General features: G+C 36.9%; 2 protein-coding genes across 2 annotated transcripts; both read right to left on the bottom strand.

The window, feature by feature from the left end:
* Positions 1 to 1,592: 1,592 nt before the first annotated feature.
* LOC131633861 (uncharacterized) lies at positions 1,593 to 2,723 on the bottom strand. The gene has a single exon (XM_058904541.1). It carries the CDS (start codon positions 2,653 to 2,655, stop codon positions 1,774 to 1,776), a length of 882 nt encoding a protein of 293 aa, XP_058760524.1. The 5' UTR covers positions 2,656 to 2,723; the 3' UTR covers positions 1,593 to 1,773.
* Positions 2,724 to 4,186: 1,463 nt separating this feature from the next.
* Positions 4,187 to 7,850, bottom strand: LOC131633860 (pentatricopeptide repeat-containing protein At2g15630, mitochondrial). Its single transcript, XM_058904540.1, has one exon. The coding sequence runs from the start codon at positions 7,661 to 7,663 to the stop codon at positions 5,801 to 5,803; it is 1,863 nt and encodes a 620-aa protein (XP_058760523.1). The 5' UTR covers positions 7,664 to 7,850; the 3' UTR covers positions 4,187 to 5,800.
* Between the last annotated feature and the right edge of the window lie 1,675 nt (positions 7,851 to 9,525).

Here is a 9,525-nt window from a genome sequence, read left to right as displayed (position 1 = left end):
TATAAACTTCTGGAATTCATGAATGTGTATTCGGGCTAAAACCAAATATCCATGTATGAGCCAAACAGAAGAAAGACACCTTCATGATCGAACGAGCAAACTACCAATACAGCATGATGTCCTTTGGAATGCAAAATGTAGAAGCGGAATACCTGAGGATGATAAACAAGATCTTAGAAGAAGAAATAGGGGAGACACTAGAAATTTACATGGGTGATATGATTATGAAGTCTAACAACAAATATCTACATGTATTGCATCTTGACCGAGTATTCTGGAAAGTCCGAAAGTACAACATGAGGCTCAACCCAAAAAAGTGCACCTTTAGGTTTAGATCCAACAAATTTCTAGGGTCTTACCTAATAGAAAAAAGGGATAGAGGCCAAGTGTCACAAGTGTGAGGAAATCACCAAGATGAACAAGCCATCTACTAAAACGGAGGTGAATAAGCTCAACGAGATGCAAACGGCTCTAAGCCGATTCATCTCAAAGTATTCCTAGCATGCCTTACCGTTTTACAGGTTATGGAGGAAGGAGGCACAGTTCTAGTGGACCATGGAATGTGAATAGGCTTTCTTATGCCTGAATATCCTTTTAACTACACTGTAGGTCCTATGCCTTTATATTGTTGTGTTTGAAAAGGCTATCAGCATCGCCCTGATCTTGGAGCCAGATTCTCATCAAAGTGTGGTGTACTTCATCTCCAAAACTTTTGTTGGACCAGAGACGCGCTATAGAAGATCGAGAAGGCGTCTCTAACTTTGGTAACTGCATCTAGAAAGCTATGACGGTATTTCCTAGCACATTCTATAGTTGTTCGAATTGAACTACCCCTGAAACATGTACTTCACCGTCCAGATCTTGCGAGGCAACTAACTAAATGGGGGTTGACTGTGTGTTGTAAGGGCTTGGTACGCAAACGCCATAAAAATGATATCATCTCTAGAACGCCTCCAAACCCACTTATCAATCTTTCACTAAATTGAAACTCTCAGAGAGCTAAGAAAAAAGAAGAGACCAAAGGTTCTTCGTGAATGAAGAAAAATCTTTTCCACCTATGGTCCCACAAAATCATCCCCTCTTCCCACATTGTTATCTCACTCGCAGTCCCAACTTGAATTTGAGATATGATAAAAAAAAAGTCTCTGAAATCTAATCTTACGAGGAATAATCCCTAACAAATGGTCCTCCCAAAAGGATGTCTGAAGACCTGTCCTCACCTTCTTAACAAACCCTTCCTCAAACCAATTAGAAGGATCGTCCTTTTTGGATCATAGGAGGGACACTTCTTTCCACCGGGAGGAAACTGAACAAAGCCTCGAAGACCTGCCCCGACACAGGGAAGACACCTTGGAGGAGCCATACCTGACATAGAAACATTGCACTTTGAAAATTAATCAATATGCTTTGTCTTCAATTTGGTATCTCATTATGAGCAATTAAGATCCAAAGATAGCATGATTCTTAACAGTATATACAGTACCTTAATAGCACCAAACAATTATAAACTATACCAACATTGTATAGCTAGTAGTTTAGTTCAAGATTTCCTTACAAGTTACAAATCTCAAAAGATTACTAGACACCAAATCTATATAAACACGAACTAACATAAAACACTTTATAGTACATCTTATTAAGTTTTACATAATGAGTCTCTTGCATAGCTTCAAGACCTTAAAAAGTCCAAACACCTGGACAGTTTTTTTTATGAGTAGGAATCGAACTCGATACTCCGGGTTTATATCATTCAGACACACTGCGCCCGAGAATTTACTTTCCCGGCTTGAAACCTTCGTTAACCACGGTAGAATCTACACCTTTACTTTGAATTCTCTCATATTCCAACCGGTTTACAATGGTAAATTTTCTAGCCAATTTCAAGCATACAACTCCTGCAAATATCATAATAGCAGAAAGTATCCAACTGAACTGCAAATTGGCTAATCCTCGAGCTCGAAAATCGGCCTCTTTCGTTCCACAGATAACGGCTCCGTGCATTTCACTACCACTCTTACTAGCCATATTCATCACACATCCTTCAGGAACAAATGCAGGAATCCAAAGCATAAATCCCATGTTTATGAACCAACATCCTTGAAAAATAACCGAAATCGAAAGTACAATTGCAGCGTTGAAACTGTTGGGAAAAACAGTTGCGGCCAGAGCTGCAACAAGCGAAACAAAAACTATAAGCTGTAACAGCCAGTGATAATGACCTTCGAGTCCAACATGATCAGTGGAGTGAAAATGGAGTAAGAAAAGCTCTTGACTGAAAACCGAGGACACTAGAATCCCGACAAATCCAGAAAAGAGTTCGAGCGAATCGGTTAACTCGGCAGCGAGCGAAAAGCCAGCAAACAAAGCAAGGTGTATGAACATGGTTGCATGTTCAAAGTTATCAAGCTTAAAAGCATAGTGAAAATAAGGGAAATCTATGATTTGCCTGAGAAATGCTAGTACAGAAAAGATTAAAATTAAAACAAGTTCCAAGTGTTTGAATTTGAATTGAAAGGTGTTAATTTGGAACCAAAATCTTACAGTGAAATTTGAAGGACCTTTCACAAGGTAAGATTTGATTGTGTTGATTATGTGCCATAGGCCAAGAAATATGAGGGCTAACCCTTGCACAAAGTGTGCTATAAACAATCCCATGAGAACTTTCAAAAAATTTCCCTTCAGAATAGAACAATTATTTAACTTGGTTTGTTTATTTAAATATATATGAAAGCATTAGGAATATGATGCTTGCACGGATTATATACATCAATTTTATCTTTTGTTTTTTGGATAAAAGTTACTTTATGATTATATGATGTGATTAGTCCACACATTTTATTGAGTAGTGCATGGTGCATGTGTTTCCACAAACAGAAAAGAGAACCTAAATTTTGAGTAACATCATGAAATAAGATGAAAATGGAGACACCACTTCATAAGTAATTAAAGTGACCTCCTAGTAAGGTATTTTTGGTTCTAAACCAGATATTCTCTATATGCAACACAATTGCAGAGACTAATTTTTCTATTTCAAGTAGAATCATGTTCTGGGCCGGCCGGTCCTAAATGAGGAGTCTCAATCATTAGTCCAAGTCACTCTCTACGAAAGCACTGAAGGCAGAGGAATCAGGATAACCCTGCTCTGAAGCTTCACACTTGATCCACGTTAGAGGTTGCTGCCTCTTGTTAGATACCATCAGACGACCCTCGCACACTCCACGCCAAAATGACAGATAACGTCTATAATTGCCATTCATATATAAGCCATGAGACTTGAGATACTCAATCTAATTCATAACTCACTTTACTTTTCATTCTCTTACTGACTTGGACGTTGGAGTGTTAATCTTACAGGTCCACCCTTGTACCGTCGTAATGGAGATCTACTATGTCGCATCAAGACTCTACTCCATCATTTCACCAAACATTTCTTGTTCCCTAATACAACAGATTATAATAAGATTATAATAGTCAAGTAAAGCTATCTCAAAAAAATAAAAAAAGTAAAAACTATATCTCAAAAGCTTTAACTCAACGCTGAATTCGGACTCATGACCTCCGGTTAAAATAGAAGAGACTCAAACTATCTCATATAAACGATATCCTGAAGTAATGGTTTCATGGACCTGTTGTTTTCTTCGGAACTCTGTGTAATATAATTGGAAATCCGCATCAGAGATTGTAGGATAAGAGACAACTCTTCTTTAAAAAAGCACTAGATGTAACAGCAATCAACATATTATTACATATGCAACCTTCTTTTCTTTGTGAAGCTGAAAATACCCATAACGATAGTTGTTGTCTTTTTGCATAAAAACCTACAAATAAAACTTGTCCTTTGGATTGTGTGGAGAGTAAAATTTCTCCAATGAAATCATGTGGCAACCATGATGTTCCCCCACTCATTAAAATAAGTTGATTCTCCATTAGACTATTTACAATGGTTTCCAAATTCAACACCCTACTTTTTCACTTTTTATACTCCACATCATCTTCTCTCTCTTCCACCTAATAATTCAACACACATTCAACTTTTACTCACTACAATAGTTTTGTTTAATAAAATTCAACACCCTACTTTACCACCATTCACAACACACTAAAAATTCAAATAGTCACAACAACCAATAGGATTTTGCAAAATATTGTATGTGGCCTCCACTCTCATTCATTCAACATGTTGAATTCTTTCAACACAAAGTAATCCACATCATATTAAACAAGCTATTAAACATACCATTGCATGATTTCAACAGTTGAAAAAAAATTTCAACACCCCCATTGTACATAGTCTTACATGAAATTCATGTAGAAAGAAGTCACTGATAGTGAAAGAGACAAAGTTGTGTGTCTATTATTTTGTATCTTCTTCCAAATTTAAAATAATGTCATTTTAAACTTTAAGTTCTTGACCAAGAAAAAGTATATTTAAAGTAGAAGGAGTTAGGAGTTAGAACACGATTTCATAACAAGAAAGAGAAGAAAAACTAACTTGGCCAATGAATGACTGATAAGTGGCATAAACAAGGGTAGATCAAGCATGGACTGTTACTTCCACTTCAAGATATATGGATATATATTAGAAAATCCATTGAAAAATTTAGCTTTTATGTTGCAACTTCTTTAGAGAAGATTGTGGTCATTTATCAAGTAGAGACAAAAGTGTCGTATCATCTGTGAAGTGGTGAATTTGGCAGCATTATTTTGTACAAAGTAAAATAATAAACAAATTTACGTGTGATTATATTTGTTTATTTGTTGTTTTTTTTTATGTTTAGCACTGTTAAACTGCTACTAGCATGTTAAAATAAACTGTATGTAACTTACAGTTTGTCTTCAAATTTCAACTGATAACCTGGGGTGTTTGGTTTCTGTAGTGTCTCAGTAAAACCAACTTTGGGTTGGGTAGAATTGATTCTAACCGAAACAGAATTTCGGTGTCTGGTTTTTTGTTGGCCAGGAAAACCGAAAACTCATTTCAATTCACAGCAGAAAATAATGCATTACAGATAATAGAAAAAATAGGATCAGAGACATTTCCTTGCCATGTTCTAAAGCTTGATCTCCTAGAAACTCCAACTAGGCCATGTGCCGCGGCATATGTATCTCTTATGACACTTGCCGCAGCATATGGATCAAGGTTTACAGCAGAAAAGGATTCATTACAGATAATTGAAAAAATAGGATAAGGGATATTTCCTTGCTAGTTACAGCCTAACCTCCTAGAAATTCCGAACACGCCACGTGCCGCAGCATCTTGTATATCTTATGAAACAAGCTGAAAGACGAGGTATTTTGACGGCAGAATTTTATTCACATCCAGAAGCTCATCAATCATAATAGCTAGCAAAAAACTCTATTCAAAGCAAAAAAAAATGACTTCAGACATAAATTGGATTAGATTGAAAGACATTGGCGTCTATTGTCCTTTGACATTAATTAAGGCAATGCAGCTTTGAACAACCTTTGTGGATAATTCTATGTACTAAAAAAGAAAGCCAGACTCAATGGTTCTATTATTTTTCTATTGATGAATGGAAACAAGAACATAATTATTGAAATAAATAATAGCTGAGTCATGTACGTTACACTTGTACAAGAACCTCTATTCAGCCGACCTTCATAATCAGGCGCATGTTCATGTTTGCTCAATGATGCAGCTTGTAAAATCAAGAGTACCAAGACAATATGTATCAACTCCACATAAAGAAGATTCCACACAAGTCCCTGAATAAATTACTTTCGTCTAGCATAGCTCTTTGTCTATTCAATATCCAAGTAAATGAAGATAAGCACAACCTCATTTATCATCATTTTCCACTAGGTCATCATTTGTCTCCATTGCCTCAACTAAAGATAGGAACGTGTTGTCATCAGGAGTAATGCCTTTTCTGTTCATTTCTCTTAGAAGCTCTTCAGCATACTCACTTTCACCGTTTTTGCAATAGCCTTGAATAAGAGCATTGTAGGTAAGAATGGTAGGATGAAATCCTATAGACAACATTTCATTATAAACTTCTAAAGCATCTTTCATGTCACCTTTTTTACTGTAACCACTAATAAGTGTATTGTAACTAATATGATCAGGATTAATCCCCCTTCTCTTCATCTCATCAAGAAGTTTCCGAGCTTCTTCCACTTTCTCTTCTCTGCAGTACCCTTGCATCAAAGTATTGTAAGTGACTTCATCAGGAACAACCTTTGCATCATCCATCTCTTTCAAGAGTTGAAATGCACGATCGATGTTACCATTTGCACAGTGACCATCAATCAATGCATTGAAGATTATGATATCCGGCAGCAGACCTTCTTTTTTAGTCTTCTTAAACATCTCATCAGCCTCGCTCATCCTACTCCTTTTCCCAAGAACATCAATAAGCGACGTGTACGTTACCAATGTTGGTCTAATCCTTTTCTCTACCATTTCCTTATAAAAGGTGAAGGCTTTCTTCGCATCCCCACACCTACAATACCCATTAATCAGTATATTATACGTAACAACATCATGTTCCATCCCTTTTTCTCGCATCTCTTTGATCATATCATCGACTTCCACCAACTTTTTCTCCAAAAACAATGCATGAATAAACAAATTATACGTGACAAGAGAAGGCATTATGCCTCTAGTAATCATCTCATCCCTATAAGCAAAAGCCATATCCAATTTCCCTTTATTGCAACACCCATCAATCAAAGCATTGTATGTTACAACATTAGGAACCAATCCAGATTCCAACAATTTACAAAGTAAATCAGACGCCTCCTCAATCCGTCTCTCTTTACACAACCCCGAAATAAAAGAATTATACGTGTAACTATCTGGTTTAAGACATTTATCTTTCATAGTCTGAAAAATCAAACGAGCTTCTCGAAACTTACCTTTTAAGCAGTATCCATTGATAAGTGTATTATAAGTAACAACATTAGGCTTCACACCAAGAACTTCCATGTGGCCGATAAACTCCTTAGCCTTTTTCAATTTGTCTTCTTTACACAAGACATTGATCATAATGTTAAAAGTGAAGACACTGGATTTAATCTTCATCCTAAACATATCTTCGTAAAAAGCCCATGCCATTTGGGTTCTATTAAGCTTAAGGAAGAGACTCAAAACCCGATTGCAAGTCTCGGTATTGGGGAGAATTCCGTTTTGTTTCATTAAATTGAAACATTCAAGTGCCTCATTGGGTTTTTTGAATTGGCAATAAGCGGTAAGGAGAATGTCGAAGACGACGGTGGTTTTTGTGTTGAGATGGTTTCGAGATAGTGATATTTGGTTGAAGAGGATAGAGGGGGAGGTGGTGTGGATGATGGGGTGGAGGATTTGGAGGGAGGGGGTGGAGGATGGGAGGCGGTAGAGGATACAGAGGGCGAGGCAGCGGGTGGTGAGGTCGAGGCAATGAGGGTGGTGGTTGAGGTGGGAGAGGAAGGTTTGGACGAGGGTTGGGTTTTGGTGAAGGTGGGGAAGAGTGGAAGAGAGGAGGGAAGGGGTGAGGTGTGGGGCAAGGTGTTTGATGAAATGCCACTGAGAAGATTTGATGGAATTGAGGAGGGTTGTTTGGGTGATTGGTGGGGTTGGGGGAGTGGTGAGAAGGGAGAGAGTTGAGAATGGTTTGGGATGGTGGTGAAAGGAATTGGGATTGAAGGGTTTAAGAAACTTCATGGTGAAAAGAGAGATCAAAATGGAACTTCAATTTTTTTTTCTTTTTATTCTTTTATCGTTTTTTCTAGTTTATAAACTGCTGCAGGCCTTTGAATCTGGTTTATAGGGCGGCGAGGGTCGATGCAGCTTGCAAGTTGACGGAGTAGCCGTTAAAGGAGCGGCGAGGGTCGACAGCAGCAACTTGGCAGCGGTGCAGGACAAAGGCTTCTGCGCTGTTTTGTTTGTTAAGTGATTATAAAAATAAATTTAAATTTATTTTGAATTTAATTTCTTTTTAATATGAATTATGAGATAGTGATTAAGGGTGTTATAGGATCTCCAGAACTGAGAATCGGATCGGTAAATTTGGATCAATATACCGACCGAAATAAACATTAGATTGGTATTGGATAAAAAATTTATTTGTTGCCCGAAGCAAGAAACGGACCGTTTATCCAACGAGTACCCGGTAGCTTCTCCTATTTAAAGTTATTTTCATTCATTTTGTCAAATTTTTTTTCTCACTCCCTTTCAGTCACTCTCTACACTCTCTCGTCTCTCTCCCTCTCTCCCACTTCCTCATCCATATGTCTCCTTTCCTAACCCTATCTGATTTTACGTTGTTGATTGTTATTACTTAGTGTTTCTTTGTTAGAAACTTTGATTCTTAGGTTGAATCGTTGAACTTGAAACCATTCCTGTAATGTATTATAAAATTTCTTCCTTTTTATTTTTGTATCTGTATGTATATTTATTTTGCTTGCATGTTTCTATCTTACTGAGATTATATGTTTGCTTGCATGTTTGATATACAAATCAATGTTTCAATTTTGACCTAGATTTTGTCCTAATTTTTGTTGCGATAACAATAATTCTCTTGTTGCGATTTGAGATTGTTTTGTGTTGCTAAGGGTTTTGATTTTGACCTAGGGTTTTTGAGTAATTGATTTTGAACATTATTTTGATTTGATTCAATTATTCTTATCAAAGAGGTTGTATACTTGAACGTGATTTTGATTTGATTCTTAGTAAATACTTTGGATTATTTTATGTTGTTGAGGTTGTCTTTGACTTGTTATTAATTTTTTTGCTGAGATTGTTGTATTGTTTGATTGATATTTTATTTTATGCCATGCCTTTTCAAGATTCTTCACTGACTCCTCCTCAAACCATGGTTGATCTTATTGATGTTAATATGTTGCTTGATTTGGATGGGGAAGAGGAGACCATGGATGGAGGAAATATAGAGGTTGGAGAGATGATTGACATGATGGAACATCCAGTTCCTATTCCAACTGACAACACTATCAATACTCAAAACACAGCTACTACTCAAAATACAACTACAACTGATGGGGCAACCCCTCCAATTGACCCATAATAGAATTCTCAGAGTCATTTAAATTATGTTGGTAAGGCCCCTCGTCCCAAGAAATTTGTGATTCATACTGAAATGGTTCTTGTTGAAATGACAGATGGTGCCAAGAAGTGGAAATGCAAATGGTGTGGCAAGCTGTACACCTATGATGCGAGATGGAAAAGCACTTCTAATGGTAAGAAGCACTTAGAGGCTTGTGTCCAAAGAAAGCTGAGGTTGAAAGGTAATACTGATAAAGACGTACTTCAATCTAGGTTAAATATAGGTAGTAGTGGTGATAGTACACCTAGTATTGCAACTTGGACTTATAATCATGCTAGGGTTAGAGAAGTTGCCTGTGATGATTTCTGAGGCAAATTTTGTGTGACTGGATTGTTTCTAATTCAATTATGTTGTCTCGGCCTGTGATGATTTCTGAGGCCAATTTGCCTATGATGAATATAATTTCTAAGGCCAAAAATGTTTAAAACTCTACTTGCTCAAATAGGTATAGATGAATTTAAGT

Source organism: Vicia villosa, unplaced genomic scaffold, assembly GCF_029867415.1.
Source record: "Vicia villosa cultivar HV-30 ecotype Madison, WI unplaced genomic scaffold, Vvil1.0 ctg.001182F_1_1, whole genome shotgun sequence".
Lineage (NCBI taxonomy): Eukaryota > Viridiplantae > Streptophyta > Magnoliopsida > Fabales > Fabaceae > Vicia > Vicia villosa.
Note: the sequence above shows the minus strand (reverse complement) of the source record. Positions and strands in the feature narration are given on the sequence as shown.